Here is a 21,308-nt window from a genome sequence, read left to right on the forward strand (position 1 = left end):
TGCTCCTGTTTACAAGGTCCCCCCCACCCCACACACACTTGTGCCCTTCCAGCCCTGTGCATTTATGCTTGGAGTGAACAAATGACACTCACAGCACCAGATTCTACTAGGGACTTTTAGTATTTCTTCTGCTTCTTTTGTCTTTTGCAGAGGGGAGACAGTTTGAAGAGTGGGGCTGGGTTGTTCGTACTCTGGTTTAATTCTGTTGCTTGTATACATCTCAGATGACTTCATATTACATGCTTCTAGGCTGACCGCTTGGTGTCCAAAACACTTTTAGAATGATGAAAAAGTGTGAGGAATCCTGTGCATATGGAAGGCAATAGCACATGTGCTTCTAAGCCTGTGTGTGTGTATTACACAGTGGTGCAATTAGATGATTTTAGACCCTGGACTTAATTGGCTTATGGGAGCTCCCTTTAGATAGTCATATGTAATACCCATAACTAACTAAAGCACAGAAGCTATGATTTCTCTTCTCTCCTCCTGCTGCCATTTCATGACTTAAAACCACTTCTACATTCCTAATAAGTTAGAACAAAAACAAAACTGTGCCAATCTAAAACACTGTTAGGAATATATTCAGTTGTACATTTAACTCAAATTGTAGCACCATCATGACTACAGGGATACAATGGAGTTTGCTTCTGCACCTGCCAGTCTGATCATGATGAGGTGTGTGTGGGACCCTGGTCTTTGCTCCCAAAGTCCAGCCCCAGCTGCACTACTCTGTGTGTGTGTGTGTGTGTGTGTGTGTGTGTGTATCATGCTGCTGATGAGCATGCTATAGGAAAATAATGTACATAACCACTGGGATATGAAAACTACTGCAACAATACACTCATACTATGCTAAGCTATCACATTTGAAATCCAGTTTGTTATGATGTGTCTTCTTGAATGTTTTCTGAGCCGAATTGTTCCTAAATTCAGGTTGTCTTGTCTATGTTGGTTGTTGAAAATAGGGGTTGTGGAATAGGGGAGTGTGTGATCTTTCAATTGTATACATTTTCCCTAATTTTCATGCCCAGATACAGTTACTTGCTGAGATATATACCAGAACCTGCATTGTGTAAAGAAGATTCCTGGTACTCACTGGGTTGGTACAGAACCTCGTTGCTGGCCAGTGAAGATGAGGAAAGTTCTGCTATCAGCAGCTTAAACGAATGGCCACCCGCTAGCATTGCTAGGACACCTTCTTTTAAAAGAAAATTATCCGAAGGTAAGTCATCCTTGCCATTTTACTGGTGTCATGTATGACTATGAATGCCTGTTGTGTAATGACATAGATGATAACCCAGGACACTGTTTTTCACAGCCAGGCCTGTGGGCCACTGGCAGCATCAATACTACACTGGTAGCTCACACATGTTCAGGCCATGGAACAGGAGGAATGGTGAATTGTGTGCTCCCTTTCCTTGCTAGGAGGATCTGCCACCACCACACTACCTCCAATTGTGAGCGGAGAGGTGCCCCTGGATCTCCAGGGACATCCCTCTTCCCACAATGCCTGGCTCTGAGGAAGAATTCCTCAAAGCCACCTCATTGAAGAGCTGCACTGGCTGCTTTTCTGGGTTGATGTGGCTCTTCAGAAATCTCAGCTGGCAATAATGCAGTAGGAAGGGAGAAGGATAGATACAATGGGCAGGGTGTGGGAGACATGCAGGTGTATGAGGAGGCAGAACAGGCCCATTCCAGAAACTAGTGTTTTGTTTGTGTCAGGGCTTGTCCCTGTAAGTGCTATATTGTGGCTGTGTGCAGCCCGGGGCCCAGCTGGGCTGGCTGCACATGTATGGCCCCTATTGGATACTACCCACTGTTTCCAGTCTTTCACATTGAGTGCATGAACTATGAAGGATATCATTCATTGTCTGTTTCAGGATCCTGGTCCAAAAGCAGTCACCCTGAGACAGCAAACAGGACTTCAGATATTCATTGCCAATCCTATCTCCCTTCCCTGACGTTGAGAAGTAGGAAGAGACTAAAATCTCATGACAGTTATCACCAAGAATATTCCCCATTGCTTGGTCCTGCAACTCTGAAGAGAAAACATAGGTGAGAAGGTGGCTTGGATCATCTTTTTAATCTGGAATGCCTCGTTTGTAATTGTTGGGGCAGTTGAGAATTGCAGATGCACCACATTTTCAAAGTTGCCAAATTAGCATCATGGCAAATACAGATGTGCAATAGTGGATGATTATTGTCATCATCATCATCAAAGAACGAATGCTTCCTTCAACCTCTGGCCTGGAGTTTTCATTCCCTTGTAACTTCCATGTTTATCAGATAATATTGAAGGAAGAAGGGCTGTCTTGTCCCATTTCTGTTGTTTTCAGTGCTGTTTGTATGTGTGAAGGGAAGAAAAGCACTTTTAAACTATCCCTAATGGAGCCTGCTATGCCCAAAGTTTTGTGTGTCAGACAGTACTAATGGAGTGAAGGGATTGTTCTGCTTATAAATTATTCTCCCACTCCAGCCTTCCAAAAGTTTGTATCTCATGCTCTTCTTCTCTTGATTTAAAGTTGGCCCAAACATGTTCAGAAACTGTGTTTGTTCAATTCAAAAAACAGTTTAAGATGGCTTCATAAAATTGCCAAACTTTGAAGTGAAATGGACAAAATGAATTTAAATTGTAAACATTAACTGAAATGTTATCTATGCAAAATTTAAACTGTATTCCCTGCTGAGAAGTATATTTATGACACTTGAGGGCCTGCATGGCAGATTTAGATAGGTTTGGCAGCAGGTCCCTTTTTTGGTCAAGGAGCCTGCATTTTCCCAGCATTTTCACCAAACTATAATTCCTAGGATTGTTTGGTAGAACATGTGAAAGTTAAACTTAGATAAAACTAATAGAAACGTATAGTATAGCTCAGCCTTCAACAACCCAGCACCCTCGATGTGTAGGCCTACAGTTCTCATCATTCTAAGCCTGCACAGCATGCTAGTTGGATATAATGAGAGTTGTAGTCACTCTGGAGGGAGCCTGAAAAGGCTGTAGTAGATATATCCAAAAGATTTTACGATTATTTGTTGCTCGGGTTAATTTAACATCCATTGGCCATAAAACAGAGAATTGCTTGACAGGTTCAGCAAGGCTTTGGATTTGTGAACACCACCACAATGCCTTCTACCTTTCCTGCTGCATGGAAAGTTAAGAAGTTTCAAAAGCAGCTTGATGTAGGATATTCTGCTAAGCAGTCAAAGTTCCAGCTGGAAATACACAAATTGTTGGGTTTGTATACAGTAGCTTAAATTACTTGAGAGCTTTGGCTACTGGGCTGCATAGAAATGAAATGAAATGAAATGAAATGAAATAAATAAAAGTTGTGAGCTATTTTGAGCTCATGGACAAGTGAAGTATATTTTAAATAAACTTTTTAAATGGATCTTTCATGGGAGAACATTGAAACTATCATATACTGTGTAAGACCACTAGTCCATTTAGCTCAGGATTGGCTACTTTGAATGCCGGCAGCTCTTAGGCAGAACTTTGCTCGGGAAATGCCAGGGATAGATCCAGAGACCTGCATGCAAAGAAAGTGTTCTACCACTGAGCTATGGCCCTTCTCCAAGTGTATAATCAAGCAAAAGTTCTTAATGCCACAAATGCATTTCTCAAAACGATTATCATTAAAAAACACACCACTGATCTAAATTATCAGAATTTATTTCCAAAACCACAAGCTAATCCATTTGCTTCGATTTTTAGTACCTGGACTGTAGTCAAGGTAGAAAATGCAGTAGAAGTTCCTGCTGAAGATGCTGATGTAGATGTTGTTGGTGCTGACCTGGTAAGGATGCCTTGACATGAAAGCTTTTGAATAATTTGATAATAATACACATTGGTGAAGGAGGAGAAAGAATTACACAAGAGTAATCTGCCTGGATAGTGTGTTTTTTAACTGTTTTACATACTTTTCTGAGAAATGTTGGAAGTTTGGCAAGACAGATTTGTAACCTGCTGAGGTAGCTTATGCCTACCGTTATGTATGCTATGTGTCTAGAAAGCATTATTTTTCATACAAATATGCAATTCAATTGGTCAGTAGGATCTATACAAAGCTGCTAGAAGTCTCCCTTGTTTAAAAAATGAGGAGGAAAGGATACAAGTGTGATAAATAACTGTAACACTTTCAGAATCTAGTCCTATGGGTCCTGGGGCCATAGGAGAATATAGACCTCCCTCTCCATAGGTAGAGGGGAGGTCTGCTGATGGAAGCCTCCTCGTTTGGGAGTTGGAAAGCTTCCGTGTCATGAGGGGTAGGCTTTTGACCCACTGGATTGAAAAACTTCCTGTTCTTATGGCAGCGCCCCTGGAGCAGATGCAAGTTATTTTCCCTCTCATTGGAAGCAACAGGAGGAAAATGAAAGTCATAGGCTATGGCTGACAAAAAGATTTAAAAGAAAGCTAACCTTTCCACCCCTGCCTATTTTTTTTGGATTTGGCACTTCTTCTACCGCAGGGAATTTCCAATAGCAGAAGATCAAGTGTCTTAATCTCCTCACTCTCTTAAACACAGAATGTTGGTGAGAGGCAGCGGATAAACTAAATCAATAGGATTTCAGTCAGCAAAGAGAATACTGATTTTATCATTGATTTAAGTTTCCCATTTGTACTTCATATAATCCCTCAATGAGTGCATAGTAATTACCCATTAAACTGTGCTGATTTACAACAAGGCAAGTAAGTATAAAAGCCCTGCAAGGGTATGCTATCTAATTTCTGGAACAAGATAGGGCTTCTGTAATCAGTTAATTGGGAAGCATATTTTAGTGATGTTTGGGCTAGCTCAATATAGAATATTCTTGATTGTAAAGTATCTTATTCTGGCGTTTGTTTACTATATAGGAGACCTAAGGAACAAAGACCGCTGGACATTAACTTCTGCTTTTTTATGGAACTGAGACAAGAACAGAAGGTGGAATGGACTATACCTAGTTTCCCAGGGTTATGACCTGAGTATAAACTGAAAAAGTAACATATAGAATGGCTACAGTTATAATAATTTCATCAGCCAGTGTTATTACATGCTTTCTGTACTTTCTGGTATTAACTATCTACACCCATTTTTTTAAAAAAAATATATACTTGATGTTCATGTTTGTTTTGTTGCATTTACTTTCCAAAATGTGACACAAACACATTTGTACACAGGGACACCTACCAGAAAGGAGAAAATCAGTATTTTATGGACAGTTAGGGTAAAATGAAAAACAAACACTGAGGAGCAGGGCAGTAAAGTCAAAAGAAAAGAGAAAAAGACAGTATTTGTGTACGGGGAAAAACCTTAAGTACAAATTGTTACACACAATTTCTACTTTGTGTTTCATATACTTCCTTGTGTATCATGATAGTCTAATGTTGACACCAGTATGAGTTTGCTATTAATGATCCATTGTTAATCACTGCAGAGCTTGTAAAACAGCTGTTTTAGTTTCATACTTTTATATTCAGATGTTTGTAAAATAAAATGAGTGATAACTTCAATCTGGCTAATTTTTTTTTAAGTGAGCCATTATTTTCTTACTGTTGAAATGAAAATGAAAAGGAAGCTACAGCACCACAAAATGAAGGTAACAGTGCCTAGTCCACTATAAAAAGTTGGGAGGTTTTAAATTTCACATCTGAAGGCAAGACTACACTTACATTGGAGTACCTCTATGTTGCTACATGTCCACTGGCTTTTTATAGGCATAGCTCTGGGACAAGAGTCATCATCAATCTGGAGCCAAAGTAGGGTAGTCTAGAGAAGCAGATCAGAATGTTTATCTAGCCATTCTACAGCGTGAATGCCATCAAAGTATGAAAGATGTCCACAGATATTTGTTCTAAATTAAGATGATGTTACCCAATGTTACATATACATCTTGTTGTATTTTTAAGAGACTGCATTGAACTTATTATCTATTTATTGCATTTATATCCCGCCTTTTTTCTTCCAAGGAACCCAAGGCGGTGTACATAATCCTCCTCCTCTCCATTTTATCCTCACAACAACTACCCTGTGAGGTAGGTTGGGCTGAGAGTCTGTGACTGGCCCAAAGTCACCCAGTGAATTTCCATGGCTGAGTGGGGACTACAACTCGAATCTCCCGACTCTCACTCTAAAACTTAAAGTGTGGTTTAACACCACACTTAAAGGCCACAATATCAACTCAGCTGTTCTAGTGATTTCCCTGGTGCAATTAAAAGAAGAAAAAAGAATAGACTTGCTGAAGGGAATGATCAATTACATATATGAAAAAAACTTTATTTGAAAATACCAACATGATATATTAAATGTTTTTAACAGATCTGCACTGCAAACAAAATAGCTTACATCCTTTTTGTTTAACATGAAAATCTAATGGCAAGAATTTTGTTTAAACACTTAATATTTAGTTTCTCATGTGAACATCGGGATAGTTAAGGCACTACAAACTGTATGCTTTTTCAAAAACTGGAGTAACAACATCCATTCCAGTAAGCAGTCTCTCTCACCTGAAGTAGGCAAATAAAGCATCAAACTGTTCAGCTGCTCTGACACCATTGGTATTAATATTCATGGAATGTGTCATTAGCTAACCATTGAAGAAACACACTAAATGCCCATAACAAGGTTAGTGCACATCACAGATCAAGTAAAACTCACATAAGGTTTAAAAATTGATTCCCTTGACATGGAGTACAACATCCACTACAGTCAAGTGCGAGCGATAAAAGCCAGTTTTGTAACGGGAGTCAGGAGGCCAAAATGAAAGCTGAAGGAATAAAAAGAACAGAAAGAGAGGGGGAAGGGCAGCTTCTTTCAGGGCAAGTTATCTTTTGCTACGTGCACCAGTGTATCCAGCTTGTCCAGTGACGCTTTGGCAAAGTTACTACATTTCTGCTTGGAGACTGCAGGAGCAAGGACTTCTGTAGGTGAAAGGGAAAATTCTGGTATCTTGTAGAAAAAGAGCTAGCAAATTTACTTTAAACAAGATACATTGTAATTCCTTAAAGGAAGAATAATCTATAAATAATTTAAATCTATTTTACAGGCAACAATCTACTGAATAAATACAAAAAAGTTGTCATTCCATACAAATGCACTGTTTCCCCCAAATATCTAAATGATTAAAATATTAAATCATTGCAGCACAAAGAACTCTGTTTACTTTTTCTGGAAACAAAGCCCTATATAGATTTAGCAGACCTGCTGCAGGCAGTCCTTATTCTTGTACAAACACCACAATTTATTCAAAGTCTTCTTCATAATCAAACTCATCCAAATCAACATCTGCCAAATGGGAAGGCATGTCGAAGAAAGGCCTTTTCTCCATCTGATATTTTAGTATGTTGGTCTTTTGATGATCTCCAGGATTCAGTTCAGCTTCATAACTAGGAAAAGAAAATGGAAATTAGCTTGGACTGTAGATAATTCTGGAAGCGTATGTTTACTGCGTATACTGTGAATCCTGTGTTTATATGCATCTTCCAGATAGTACCAAAAATGGTGGGGGAAAACAAGTTAAAAGATTATTTTTTTCATGCGTAGGGCTATTACTTGATTAAAGTAGTCTTAAGAGGCAATTATATGCATATTTAATAAAAAAGCAACTCACAAATGTGTTCAATGGCAGTTATTTCCAGGTAAATGTGCATAGGACTGTAGCCTTACAGTGCAATACTAGACTCTTAGGTCTCACCAAGTTCAATTGGGCTTACTCTCAGGTATATGTGTATAGAATTGTAGCCTTAGTCAATTAAGTCTGCATATGAGAAAATACTTTTTAGTGTTATAAAACACAAGATGCTTTCTTGTTCTTTTTTTATGGTGGTATGTGTCCATTTGTAGAGTTTAATAGATTATTATTATTATTTAAAGCATAAAAGTGACAATTGAATCTTAAATGGTAATTTGGCATAACTTTATTTCTGCAGACACTGAGAAGCCCACTCCTATGTAGAGCAGACTTCTTTAAATCCAGACAGCACACTTCATCCAGTTGTTCAATACAAATAGCTTCCCTGATGCCCAGTGTTGTTGGAGCTTCCACATCCTAGCTGTGTTGCGCATAAGACGAGAAATGACTGCTGCTGCTCTATGTCAAGCCTTGCTTTCAGCCTTAACAGAAACAGCCAATTGCTAATGCTATCAGGATGCTGAAAGAGGGACAGTTGGGTCTACACAACCCTCTCCAGACAGATAAGAAAGAAGTGAAGACCAGCTACTTGAATCGGAAGCATATGCATAGGACACACAAGCTAGCTGCAGTGAAGACCCCCTTCACCTGCTTATTCAGAAAGTGTATTGTTACCTTTACATTTTTCTTTACATTAGCTGCAGGCAACGTTAGTAAAAGAAACCACAGTTTTTGAAACTGTTACAAAAGGGTATATAGTTAAAGTTCTGCTCCACAGCAAGGAATTTTGGTGGAGAATATCTAAAACAGTCAATGAATATAGATGTCAAACAACTGCTCATATGAGAGTTGTGATAGTCAAGACAAAATTAATCCCTTCACTTATTATAAAAATGGCAAATGGTTCAACTTCCTTTCATAGACTGAACTCAATGCAAAGGGATGCTAGCCCAACCTACACTTACCAGTCATTCCATTGGTCACTAGCTGCTTCCTCAGCTACTAGAACATCATACTCTTCAGCAGCGTATTTTTCCCAATCTGTCATCTCTTGGTTTTCATTTTCAGTGCCCTAAGAATATGATCACAAAGCTAATGATACTGAAGATTGCTAAATACATTTATCATCAAAGGCATTTATTAAGCTTATGAAAGACATATTGTTCAATGCTAATTTCACTTACCCTCAACATAGAAAACTGATCCTTCTGCTCATGGTCTAAATATTTCTCAATGTTGAAAAAGGTATCAAAGAACACATTTGCCATCTTACATTTCTTTAAGTCATGAAGAGTTATTTTCCCTGGAAATAGGATTGGAAACAATGTTTTAAACATTTTTTAAAAGTTGGGATTGTGATTACAACTTGCAATCCTGTACATGTTTAGACAGAAAATCATCCTATAACACTCTGGGAGATTAACCCTGATATTTATAAACAAACTTCCTCGGTTATGAACGGGAGTGAGCTCTCCTCAATAATTATCTTCTCCTGCTTTGAAATCAGAATAGTCCCTTTGGATCTACCTTCCTGTTGGGAGGAAGCTCAAGGCATTATAGAATTTGAAGAAAAAGGTGAACAATCTTATTTTAGGAAGCTTTTCCTAAATTTTGATTCCCACTGATAAGCTGATATTTTGCCAATTTTCAGAGTTGGTGCAAATTTCAATTGAAAATCTGAAGTAATCAATATCAGATTAATTTGTCTGCTAAATGATAACTAAACTTGAAAATTTAACTAAGGTGACTACATTGAGCATATAAGTGACACACACACAATGGCTGCAGGGTGGATTCCTGCATTGAGCGGGGAGGCTGGATTGGATGGCCTTATAGGCCCCTTCCAACTCTACTATTCTATGATCTTTGTTAGCAAAGAGACTGCTGAAGCGATGCTGTTAAGCAGGAAAAGAACCCATCACCTTCACATTCTGGCTTCACAAGATCAAGCATCTGACAAAGGCAATCTTCAAATGGCAGAGGTTCAATGGCCATGTTGTCCAGTTTTTGACACTGTTCTTCATAAAAGTATTGCAGTTCATACATCGATAATACACCATCCCCATCAAGGTCCATGCAGCGGAACCAGTACTCAATGCTGAAACGAGTCATTAAATAATTTAGCATCCTATTCCAAATTCATTTCTATATCCTTTGCATTCTATAAAGCAACACAAAGACCCATTTGCAAATGACTGAGAATTCAAGAAGTGTCTGTCTGCTAAGTGCACTGTCACGGACCAAGAACTTTGAACACCATGAACCTGGCCCTGAACTGACATGTGAAGGATTTCTTACACGGCACAATAAAAATTTGTTTCCCTGACCCTCACCCATGTTTAGGCAACATGAAGCACATTCCAGAGAATGGCAGATCCATGTGCTCCTTCCTCTAGTCCCCATCTAGATGCCCCTCCCTTCAAGTTGGGTGTGCAGGTGTAACTAACACAGTACACGATTAGTACTGATGAATGAAAGCGACCTATAAAATAAAATATATTCTAATTAAGCATCTTTGGTAGTAGAGGAATAATGCATTTGGTCCCATGATCTTGCATAAAAGGCCTGCATAACAGTCATTTACTTTTACCTGGTTGTGGTCTTTTTGTCTTCTTCTGATATCAAGAACCATACAAAGTCTGCGTAGCTGATTTTTCCTTCCTTCTGAACTTTCCTCCCCCTTTGAAATGCAGGTTAAAAAAAGAGGAAGAGAAGGCACACCTATTTGTAAACAGTATCTTAATAAGTGTTCTAAAACATAATTACAGAGCTGCCAAACTTTGAAAGCACAGTAGAGCAGAATTTCTCTCTCACACACTTTGATCCCGCCCTTCCTCCAAGGACATTGGGCTGGCATACATTAGACTGTCTTATTTTATCTCCACAGCCACCCTGTGAGGGAGGTTAGCTAAGAGATAAAGAATGGCATATAGGCACCCAGTGACCTTTATAACTAAATTGGGTTTTGAACCTGGATTTCTCACATCCCACAGTATTGGACAGGAATACACTCCCTTTGCCCACCTTTTACAGCTTTATATTTTCTATTAGCTGAAATTCAAAGCCCTGTACACAGAAATCCCATTGCCAACTATGGGTGATAGACAAGCACATTTTTTTCGCCAATGACATCAGTTGAGAGCTCAATCTGCGATCACAGGGTATCTACAAAACTGTGTGATATTGATTGTGGTCAATTAAACTGTAGGAACGTTTAACTCCACAAATGTCAACTGCACAGTAACCAGTAATTCTGAAACTTAATATCCATCTTCGATTGTGGTAGTTAACCTGAGAGACAGGACACAATATTCCTTATATCTAAACTGAACTTTAATATGGGGAAAGGACATTAAGAGTTCAACTTTTATTGGAACTCAGCTGTCCCATGTACTTTGCCAATTAATCTTGAAGCATGACGAATAGATATATAAGGAAAAACACACACCTTGTTACAGCTCCTGAGAAAATCCTCTCTATCATCCTATTAGATATAGCTGTGGAAGAGCAAAATATTACAAAATATTGCAGTACGTTTGTGCTAATTCATACACTTTTAAAAACTACAAAAACAGTTTATTAGAAATATTTCATAATGTATTTATTCTTTGTCCAATATTATACGTTACAGGTGACTTACAGTATTTACAATACTATTAAAATACTCCCAACACATTTTTTCTTTCCCTGGCCAATAGCTAGCCTGAATTAAAGGAATATATTATGGGGTTGGAGCCAAGATCTGCTTTCCATTTATCAGTGCTGATTTTTGGGAACTCCTCTACCCCACTGCACCCCAGCTCACCCCATTGAACAGAGGTGGTGTGGGGAACTCTGTTTCCACCAGTCAAGCTGTACAATACTTAAATCTGGATACAACCCATCAATTTTTTTTTCTGGAACATATTCAAACTCTGACTTCACTGAATTCTCTCCACCTGCCTCGTGAATGAAATCCTAGAGCCAGCAAGAAGGCCTAATCACTGGTACATAAGGCACAGAATACATAATCTTGGAGAAATATAAAGACTCTGGGCTAGCAGTCACACTCACCCAGCAGACAATCCTCTGTGCAACATCAGTGGTCCGCACTTAGATTCTCATCTTTCCCCCTTCTGATTGTGGGAGGAGAGACAACTACATATCTCAGTCCTACATAGGGAGCTCCTGTGATTCACATGCTACTTTATATACATATCGGGAGCACGCCTGCTCACCTGGTCCTTCACTGTACAAAGAAATCCTCAGCCAGGTGAGCATATGGACTGGTTTATTTATTTATAAAACATTTATATCCCGCCCTATATCAATAAGATCTCAGGGCGGCACACAGATAAAAGCATACAGTATAAAACAGTAAATATACACAGCTAAAAACAAATTAAACCATAAACCAAGTTAAAACAATATATAATTTATATATTGTTATATAAAACTATTTAAACAGTTAATTGGAATGCAAGAAGTTCCATTCCAGTTTCTAGACCCATCTTAGGTGTGTTTATTTGAAATTGATTTTAAAAGAAATTTTAATTTTAAAAAGCTGAATTTTAATTTCAAGCTCATTTTGGGCCTAGTGGAGATATTGCAACACTACAGGTGTGTTTATTCTACTAGATGATTTGTACGTTTAGCAGTAGAGAAAGTGACCAATGACAGTGCAAAAGGCATAGGACAGGATCCCAAAAGCCTCTTGGCCTACAGCTCCTCATACTGCATCAACAATTATCCTCAGAATGCAGCATTATTAAACTGGAAAAAGTGTTCAGTACTGCTACCAAACTACTGTAGTACAAGTGGTGTTTACTGACACAGGCTACATTTTGATAACTAGCTCTTCAGTAGAAAAAAAGCTTAATACAGATGAATGGCAAAAACATATTCTAGTTCATCTTTCAAGTACTGCCTATACAGTATGGACTTTAGCAAAATATCTGATACAGCACCACTTAGGAAATTACTTTATAAGCATTGCAAGTACTGAGCAATATCCAACTGTGTCATTCCACTAGCACAAATGACATTGTGCTAGTAGAAACTAGGTTCCCAACTATGCGCAAGAGGAGAATCCAATTACAGTCACATTTGTGCAAGTGCAGTTGTGCAAGTGATTGGACAAGCATAATATGCATCTGAAAGATTTGGTGGAGCTCCACTAGTCCTATTTGAGTTTGCAGAATGACACCATTGGATGCTGCCCACAGTAAACACCAAGAAAAGGTTGTCCTGAATGAAAAAATCAGGCTTTAAACCCTGATCCTTGGGCATCTGCCACTCTCCTATTGGAAGCTCCATAGAGAAGTTGTGTAAGAAGGCCCACAGTGATTCTGAGCACTGTGTGTGCAGGAAAATCTGGCTCGCTTGTAGTCATGCATACGTAATTTTTGCATGTGTAATTTACACATATCTACGGATTTCTTTTATGCTTACAGTTTGAAGATTTAATGTAATGAACTATGTTGAAGGATTAAAGATTACTCTGTGACGCATATTTGATGCTGTCAGAGAAGAGCTAGGAAACGATAAATAACTACACACTCCAAAATGAACTAAATTGTTCCATTTGTCATACCATGATCATTATGCCGAGCTAAATCCTTTGGATCAATATAAAGGTCATGGTCTGTATCCAGCTCCCAAAATTTGCAGTAAATTACATAGAAGTGCTCATAAGAGAAGTATTCTGTCAGCTGGTTAATATCTACTTCCTCTTCCAATAATGCCACATTCTATTGAAAAAGAGAGAGAGGGATGGGGAGAGAAAGTGTCATTAAGAGAATATGATTCGATTGGTCATAGTAGCAGCTTGTAGGAGGAGTTCAGTACCTTACTCACTGTGGCTGGTTTGCAATTGTAGGGTAGCCACGGGCAATTGTTGGGTTAACTCAGTTATTTAACCTCTAAACAATCCACAGTTCCTGGGACTAGATGTCATGATAACATTCCAGGACCAGGGCATTCCTGGGTTGTTGACTGAAAGCAGTAGTGATGAGCGCACGGGAAGCAGCTTGCTTGCTTGTTGCTCGGTTATGGGAATTCCTGGGTTAAACAATCCAGGAATTGCCGTTACGTGCAAACTGAGTCAGTCTATACCAACAATGTCTAGAAAATGTGGGAGCCATAAGAAATTGTGTTTGCAAGAGTCAAATTTGGATTCTCTCCAAAACCTGGGAAAGTTGACCGAAGTTAAAAATAGCTTGAAATGATCAGCGTCAACCTGAATGAGACCACCATGGCAGCAACATGTTAGCCAAAACTGGAGGGCTGGATAAGGAACCCCACTGGCAGTATCTGGGGCATGCCTGGTTTAGATGTTCACTTGAACTGGGCAAAATCTGCAGAGCAAATTTATGTTATCATAACCTGACTTGCAAAAATATGGCATTTGCTGCTGCAGGCTTTCAACAAGCCAGCTAAAATGATATTAAATCATAAACATGAACTGTAAATAAACATACTCCAAAACTGAAATAATATCTAAAGAAAAACGTTTGTATCCATTGAAATAGCCCAGGCTTCACTAATCTTATTACCTTTTCCTTGAACAGTTAACCTATAAGGTTTATGTTGTCACTCACAAAACTTTACACATATCATACCTGTAAAAAGCTGCTTTTCCTAAGTTCATTACAAGTGATTCTTCCTGACCAGGACCTGTTTACTGTATAAAATATCCTTTGTATTACCTGCAGCAATAAAATAAGAGTATAAATGGTGTACAATTGTTCACATTAAAATGGTCTGAGTACTTAAATATGGTATGATTACTTGCTATGATCTGCTTCCACTTGTTATTTATCTGTTCTGGGCAGATACTCAAGATTTACCTGCCAGTGGCAATAAATCAGTTCAGACAACTAATTTTCTTCTTTATTAGCTGGTGTTTCATTTTCCATCCTGTGACCTTTCCTCTGTATTCAAGCTGGGCAAAATTACTCAATCCACTATAAATTCCTCCCAATTTTCTCTCAACTCTGAATTGGTAAGAGGCTTGGGTATGTACAAATGACCCATAATTCAGGAAGCAGAACTTGGTGAGAAGGGGGAAGCACTGTCGATTAAGCCTGGAAGACCTTTATATTGCAGCTTTTCCCAATCTGGTACCCTCCAGATATGTTGGCCACTGGCCATGCTGGCTAGAAATAATGCGATTTGTAGTCCAATACATTTGGAAGGGACCAGGTTAAGGAAGGTTTTATCAGTGAAAGTCTAGAGTGAGTTAAAATGCACCCTGCATCTAGGTATATTTTTTATCGTTCCTAACAGGTAGTTGCCCAATTCATACTTGAAAATTCTGGATTTGTATGGGAGATAAACTCATTTAATTGTTTTGTCTTGATCAACTCATTCTCCTGCTTCACATGATCACTATTGGTGGATCGTGATGTATGCCGACAGCAATTTAGATATTCAAGCCATGGTGTATGGTTGCCATGTCTTATCATACAAGGGTGGGTTGTTGAAATAGCTAACAAAACATCAGTCACGGTGGGTTGCTACAGTCATGCAAATGGGCCCTTTTAGCCTAACTTACAAAGAGGTTGGAACAGCAAAGTGAGGATATGTAACTTGAGCCCTCAGAATAGGTTGCAAAAGATGCTGAACACAATTTGGATACTAGACCCTTTGATTTCAGTGGGCCTAATTGCCAACTGATGGATTTAAGACTGATTTTGAAGAGTAGAAAAATTATCATTCACATCTAAATTGCAAAAACGGTCCCGTAATTTACTGTGTTTCAGTCTGAGAATTAATATTATATACAGATGTTTTACATCTTCCAGTGGCAACATTTAAAGCATACAATTGCTTTATTTATTTATTTAGCTGCCTCATAATAAAAGTTCCCTGGGCAGCTCACAACATAAACACAATGTTAAAATACATCATAAAACATTTAATAAAGGTGATTAAACTTAAAATACAATTAAAGCATGGACGAATAAAAAGGTCTTCATCTGGTGCCAAAAAGACCATAAAGATTGCACCAGGTGATCCTATCTGGGAAAACTATTCCCTATCAGGGTGCCATTACTAAAAAGGCCGTCTTTGTAGTGATCATTCACTTCAGTTCCTGTGGCATGGCATTTGGTGCAGGGCCTCTGAAGAGCATTTTAAGAACTGGACAGGTACATACGGAAGAAGGCAGTCTTTCAAGTAACCTGGACCCAAGCCATTTAAAACTGTAAACCGCCCAGAGAGCCCTTATTACATATAAGTGTAATAAATAAATAAATAAACTAGCAGTTTAAACTGGACCCAGAAATGGACTGGGAGCCATTCAGCAGAGAAGAGAGGTGTAATATGGTCAAAGCATCCTGTCCCAGTTAATAACTTTGCAGACCTATTCTGGACTAACTGCAATTTCTGAACCATTTTTAAAGGCAGCCCCACAAAGAAAAAAAAACACCTGGTTAATTATGCCTGAGCTATCTCCATCCAGGCAAGGTTGCAATTAATTGGCTTATCAGCCAAAGTTGATAAAAGGCACTTTGAGCCGCAGAGGTCATGACAGCCACTAATGACAATACAGGATCAATAAGCACACAAATGGAATAATAATAAATAATAAGTAAGTACTCCTAGACTGTTTATTAGTAAGTAAGGGCCAAAGTAGACGTGATAGCAGCAGATTCACCGATCTGTAGTGAATACCTAGAAAAAGGGAGGGGGGAGCTGTTTTTAAAAGCAAAAAGGGGTGTGCAGTTGAGGAGTGCCAAACCCTTCCTTTGCCTGCAGCTTACAGCTAAATTCACCAAGCCTGCACATAGTTTAAATTGTTTTAATTGGTTTTTGCTGTTTTTAAATTCTATATTGGTTTTAGCTTGATTAATGGTTTAATTTGTTTTTAGCTGTGTATGTTTATATTGTTTGTTGTGACTTTAACTGTACGCCGCCCTGAGATCCTTGTGATATAGGGCGGGATACAAATGTTTTAATTAATAAATAAAATAAAATATTCAGCATGCTGCCCAGGGACTTTTTTCTTTAGCCTAGTTCTAATACTAGAAGTGTGTCTGGATGGGAGAAAAGTGAGGAGGGGACATTCATTTTTGCTATTAAAAATGAATATTCCCATCCGATGCTTTCTAGTGTAATTGAGACAGATCCGTCATTGAACACATGGATTTGCCACCAGCATATATAGTTTCTGCCCCAAGACCAAACATTTTTTTATAGACAAGTCACTTACTGTTGTAATGTATCGAGAATGAAATTCTGATGCTTCCTTTAAGAAGACTAGACTAGGATGACTATTGACCACATCCTAAGAAAGAAGTATGAAGGTTAGAGGCATGTAGTTGGTAATTATTACCAGCACAGTCAGCACATGATTTTAATGTGCAATTCCTTCATGAAAGCATGTCATTTAGCCAAACAACTCATACTGTATATTAGTCTTCCCCAACCTAGCACCCTTCTGATGTTTTGGACTTCAACTCTCATCAGCCCTAGAATAGCCAATGGTCAGGAAAGCTGGGAATTAAAAATCAAAACATCTGGAGGGCACCAGGCTGGAAAAGGCTGCTGTATACTGTTACAATACCCATTATCTAATAAAAGCAAAATATCCAAACCATTTAAAGATGTTGTATACAGTAGATTTCAATTTGAGAAACAAAAGTGGAATACAAATTTTAGAAAAATGCACAAACCCAGTTATTTTTGAAGGGGCTTCAGCAAAGGCAGAGGAGTAATGCAAAGAAACACATTTGGGGAGTGGGGGAGAGAGGAGAATAAGGAATGATAGAGACTGAGTGGGGGTGGGCAGGGTAAACCCATGTGACCCGGATGAAGGTTAGAAAGGGACTGAAGAGACTTCAGAAGGCTGTGGACATGGGAATGGCCTTAGCTGAGAAGAATAGCAGCACTGTCTCTTTTTCTGACTGTTCTAGTAATCTGGGTGCCTGGGACTAGTTTCAGCTTATCTATCCATCGCTAAGACAATGGGTTAGCACATGAAGGCCTACCTACCTTTATTTTTTTAAATGATGGAATGTTAACTGAACCAGTAAAGACTTTTTGGGGATCTAAGAGATAGTGGTAGTAATTAAGAAAGTGTAATTTACTTGTAAAAATGGAATGAAGTCTTCTTGTACCAAATAGTTACATCCAGGGCTCTTTAGAAGATGAACAAACTTGGCAGCGGCATCATGACACGTCTGTAGTATCCTGAAAAGCATAATTCATCTAATGTGTGCAAGTATGGTAAGTTTATATAGCCTGGGTTTTTTTCAGCAGGAAATGAGCTCAAGGTTTATTCATAAGCATGAATGAAACCTCTAATCCAAAATTCCTTAAGTTGCTCTCTCTCTACCTCACTAAAAGTTAGGAATGTAACAGGCTTACAATGCGTAACTATTTAAACTCAGGAATGCCTTTCTTTCTAAACTGAATCAACCATGTCTTATTTTGCCTTCTCTCTCTTTTTTTAAAATATAGTTTGAAACAATCTAAATTACCAAATGTTATGATAGTTCTACAGCAAAATCAAAATATGTATTCTGGGCTTGCCATATTTCTTCGGCTAAATACTGAAATTTTCCTAGAAAAGTTCAATTACTCTATTTAAAACGTGATGAAATAGCCTTGCAAAAAATCATACTTACTTCCGCCACATTGCAACAAATTTATGAACCGATATAAATCCTGTTCGCTCTCCTCCTGCACTATAAAATAGGGGACCTTTCCAGTAAAGAGGACATTCACAGGCCTAGAATTAAGATATATAAGTAGCAAATTTTAAGGTTATTCTTTCAAAACCAACTTTAAGGCCTTTGAGAAAAGACAAGACAATCATTTAGCTTTTATTACACTAGTATCACTTTAAGCAATAAATTGTGTAATGAGAATTATTGACTGAAACAGATGTGCTGTCCTAGACGCTAGGCAACCCTAATTATACTGATTTCAGGATTTAAGTCATTCCTTTCCATACCACTTAAAACAAAACCTTAGGAGCTTGAATTGCTATGTATTGTAGATATTTGTAGGAAAAGATGGCACTACATTTGTTTCACACAAGAAAGAGAAATGCTTAATTTTCGTTTCAACAGTTAAAGTACAGGCTGTGATCCAGAGACCAGTATGCTCAGGAGGTGTTTTTTGTTTTTTTAAATGGGCACATACACTGCCTCCTGCAAAATAGCAAATTGTTCAAACCAAACCTTTATGGTCATTGAAGGGACAATGCTGAAAAGGATGCATAGATAAATCATCTACATCAGCCCTCCCCAAAATGTGTTTGATTACAACTTCCATAATCAGCTAGCATGGCCATTCGTTGATGGGAGTTGTAGTCCAACACTTCTGGAGGGCAACAGGTAGGGAAGACTGATGTATAGCCTGCACAGCATTGCTGGATTAAGCCCCTATTATATAAATATATTATTGTCAGTATCTGAATTACTTGATTTAACAGATTATCAGAAGACCATAACTCACATGAGATATGATCTGTTTAGTTCCACATGGTGACTGAATTGATACCACAAATAATCAGTAGTGTAATAATAATTTTTGAAGTATAAGAGCTCAACACAATAGGCCCCTTAGCTGTGTCCCTAAGCAGAAGCTATAGTCCAGTATCCATCCATCTTTTCTATTATTTATACTGAAAGGAGCTCACTCTCTGGTTAAAATCTCCATAATAAAGCAAAAAATGTCCATAACAAATAACCCACAATTATGTTAATGAGGCATGTCTGTAATCCTATGCATAGCTATCTGGGAGTAAGCTCCACTGAAATAGGCTGCGTTTACTCTGGACTGCATAGGTTCAAATTGTAAAATGCAGTGAGCTTTTAACATTGAGCTTTTATGATTCGTAGTGAACCGAATGCAATTTTTAGCTTTTAATTATAAATATAAACAATCTGGCAATGAAGTGTTACCATTTAAATTGCTAGTGTGAAATAAGAGCCCCATCAAAAAGAAAGATAGAAAGATCTATCCACTCTTTGCTTGATTATTTTCCTAACTGTTTGACTTCTCTGCTAATCTATCAGAAACAAGTATAAAACTTGAAAGCCTGGTTATCATCTCCTTCACTGGCCAGATCACGGAGGGTCCTTCAATTACTCTGGCACTCCAGTCAATGTCATTGCTCCTCTTCTGTAAAACATCCTGGAACTGCGTTCCCTGAAATATCCCCTCCACTACACCACTGCAAATGCAATACACCACAAAGCCTAATTGAGCACAGCTGTTTACAGTCCAACTTCAGTGAATTATGGGCATGCACATAGCATGTTACCACCACTCCTGAATCTGGTAGCATGATTTAGACCCTATCCACACATACTGTTTCCCAAAACATATTAAGGCTACAATACTATGCACACTTATCTGGGAATAACTTCAAATAGACATGGAAGTAAGTCTAACTGAGCAAACATGCATAGGATTGCAATGCACAACATTTCAATGAATTTATTGAACTTCATATTCAGCAGACATATGCCCAAGAAGAAAAAACCGATCCGCTCACCTTTGCAACTTTACCCATATCTTCTAATGTTGCTCGCTCATTTGGAAACTGGGAGAAAGTTTTCTCTATCTTAGCAATGACCACATCTATATTAACTTTTTCTTTTGGACATCCATGAGGAAAATAAAACGTTGGAATGTTTTGGCTCAGAGATGGTGTCAAAGGTTCTTCCTTCTTTGACTGAACCTATAGAAAAAGGAAAAGTGGCACTTTTAAGACATGATAAAACAAAAACCAGGCCACTTGACAGTTCTCTCTCTGAAGTTTGAATAGTATCCTACACACAAACAGGGAGTAAAACTCGTTGAACTCAATGGGATTTATTTCTGAATAGAGATGTTAAGGATTGCCCTATAATTTCCCTACCATTATTACTTTCTCATGCTAAGATTTCAGTAAAAGGATTTCTGTAAAATGTAACAATGAAGTTCAGGGTTCCCAAAATTTGTGATACAAAACAGTATCTTTTGCCTTATAACCTCCTCACTCACTTTTAGAAACAGATTTCTAACAAAACATCTGCAATTATTCAAAGGTTATCTATTACTGGAACCAACATTACCAAGTAATCACAAGCAAATAACGAACAGTTTTGTGAAAAGTGACAGGTCTGCACTATAATTTCCAGTTGTTTAGTATAATCTACACTAGCAGAATGTCAGCGTTCTTCCAAGTTAAAAGGGGAGAACAAGGTGTGAAAAATACTACATCCTTGGAAGAGATGAGGGACCTCTACTTTAAAATAAGTCTAAAAAACACTTTAAAAAAACATCCCATAACAACATATGTATCAGAAAGAGGTTACTAGTCCTGGAGCATTTTTTAAAAAGTGGCATTAATATTTTTTGATGAGCATTTAATAAAAAAAAAAGTTGTGAAGGAGGATTTGTCTTTTATTCATGTTGCCCTCTTGAGATATGATAACATACAGTGAAATGACAGATGGAATAAATCAGAAAAGTGCAACTCTAAGGCTGCAGTTCTGTACACCAGGCATGGGAAAGTCCAGCCTGTGGACCGGATTCAACCCCGAAAAGTTCCCATGTTTCTGATGTGGAAGGTAGGGACCACAGGGTTAAAACCTCCCTACCCCGGTCAGGGTTCTGATTCAGACTGGGCATCAGTGCCTGCAATTTGCACTGGAAAAAAGACCTCCCAGTGGAGTGAATGGGCCATTTTGCCCCCAACGCAAATTGCAGGGAGGTGAACTT

The 21,308-nt window shown here is 38.3% G+C and overlaps 2 protein-coding genes across 5 annotated transcripts in view; one reads left to right on the forward strand and one right to left on the reverse strand.

Moving 5' to 3' along the window:
• Positions 1 to 5,090, forward strand: part of LOC134398798 (cohesin subunit SA-2-like) — a 60,541-nt gene extending 55,451 nt beyond the window's left edge. For both annotated transcript variants that reach the window (XM_063126320.1, XM_063126321.1), the window contains 4 exons: positions 1,031 to 1,221; positions 1,880 to 2,054; positions 3,712 to 3,793; positions 4,852 to 5,090. In XM_063126320.1, the coding sequence (XP_062982390.1) occupies positions 1,031 to 1,221; positions 1,880 to 2,054; positions 3,712 to 3,793; positions 4,852 to 4,860 (457 nt within the window). In that variant the 3' untranslated portion in view covers positions 4,861 to 5,090. The remainder of the gene's footprint in view (positions 1 to 1,030; positions 1,222 to 1,879; positions 2,055 to 3,711; positions 3,794 to 4,851) is intronic.
• A 1,142-nt stretch (positions 5,091 to 6,232) lies between these two features.
• PPP2R3B (protein phosphatase 2 regulatory subunit B''beta) overlaps positions 6,233 to 21,308 on the reverse strand; it is a 36,916-nt gene continuing 21,840 nt past the window's right edge. For 2 of the 3 annotated variants that reach the window (XM_063126325.1, XM_063126327.1), the window contains 12 exons: positions 20,098 to 20,283; positions 18,218 to 18,321; positions 17,678 to 17,780; positions 16,801 to 16,875; positions 14,207 to 14,293; positions 13,180 to 13,336; positions 11,056 to 11,104; positions 10,198 to 10,287; positions 9,530 to 9,705; positions 8,792 to 8,910; positions 8,573 to 8,679; positions 6,233 to 7,362 (listed from right to left, as the gene is read on the reverse strand). In XM_063126325.1, coding sequence (XP_062982395.1) covers positions 7,218 to 7,362; positions 8,573 to 8,679; positions 8,792 to 8,910; positions 9,530 to 9,705; positions 10,198 to 10,287; positions 11,056 to 11,104; positions 13,180 to 13,336; positions 14,207 to 14,293; positions 16,801 to 16,875; positions 17,678 to 17,780; positions 18,218 to 18,321; positions 20,098 to 20,283 — 1,398 coding nt within the window. In that variant the 3' untranslated portion in view covers positions 6,233 to 7,217. The remainder of the gene's footprint in view (positions 7,363 to 8,572; positions 8,680 to 8,791; positions 8,911 to 9,529; positions 9,706 to 10,197; positions 10,288 to 11,055; positions 11,105 to 13,179; positions 13,337 to 14,206; positions 14,294 to 16,800; positions 16,876 to 17,677; positions 17,781 to 18,217; positions 18,322 to 20,097; positions 20,284 to 21,308) is intronic. The other variant, XM_063126326.1, reaches the window with a different exon arrangement.

This window comes from Elgaria multicarinata, chromosome 5 (genome assembly GCF_023053635.1).
Source record: "Elgaria multicarinata webbii isolate HBS135686 ecotype San Diego chromosome 5, rElgMul1.1.pri, whole genome shotgun sequence".
Lineage (NCBI taxonomy): Eukaryota > Metazoa > Chordata > Lepidosauria > Squamata > Anguidae > Elgaria > Elgaria multicarinata.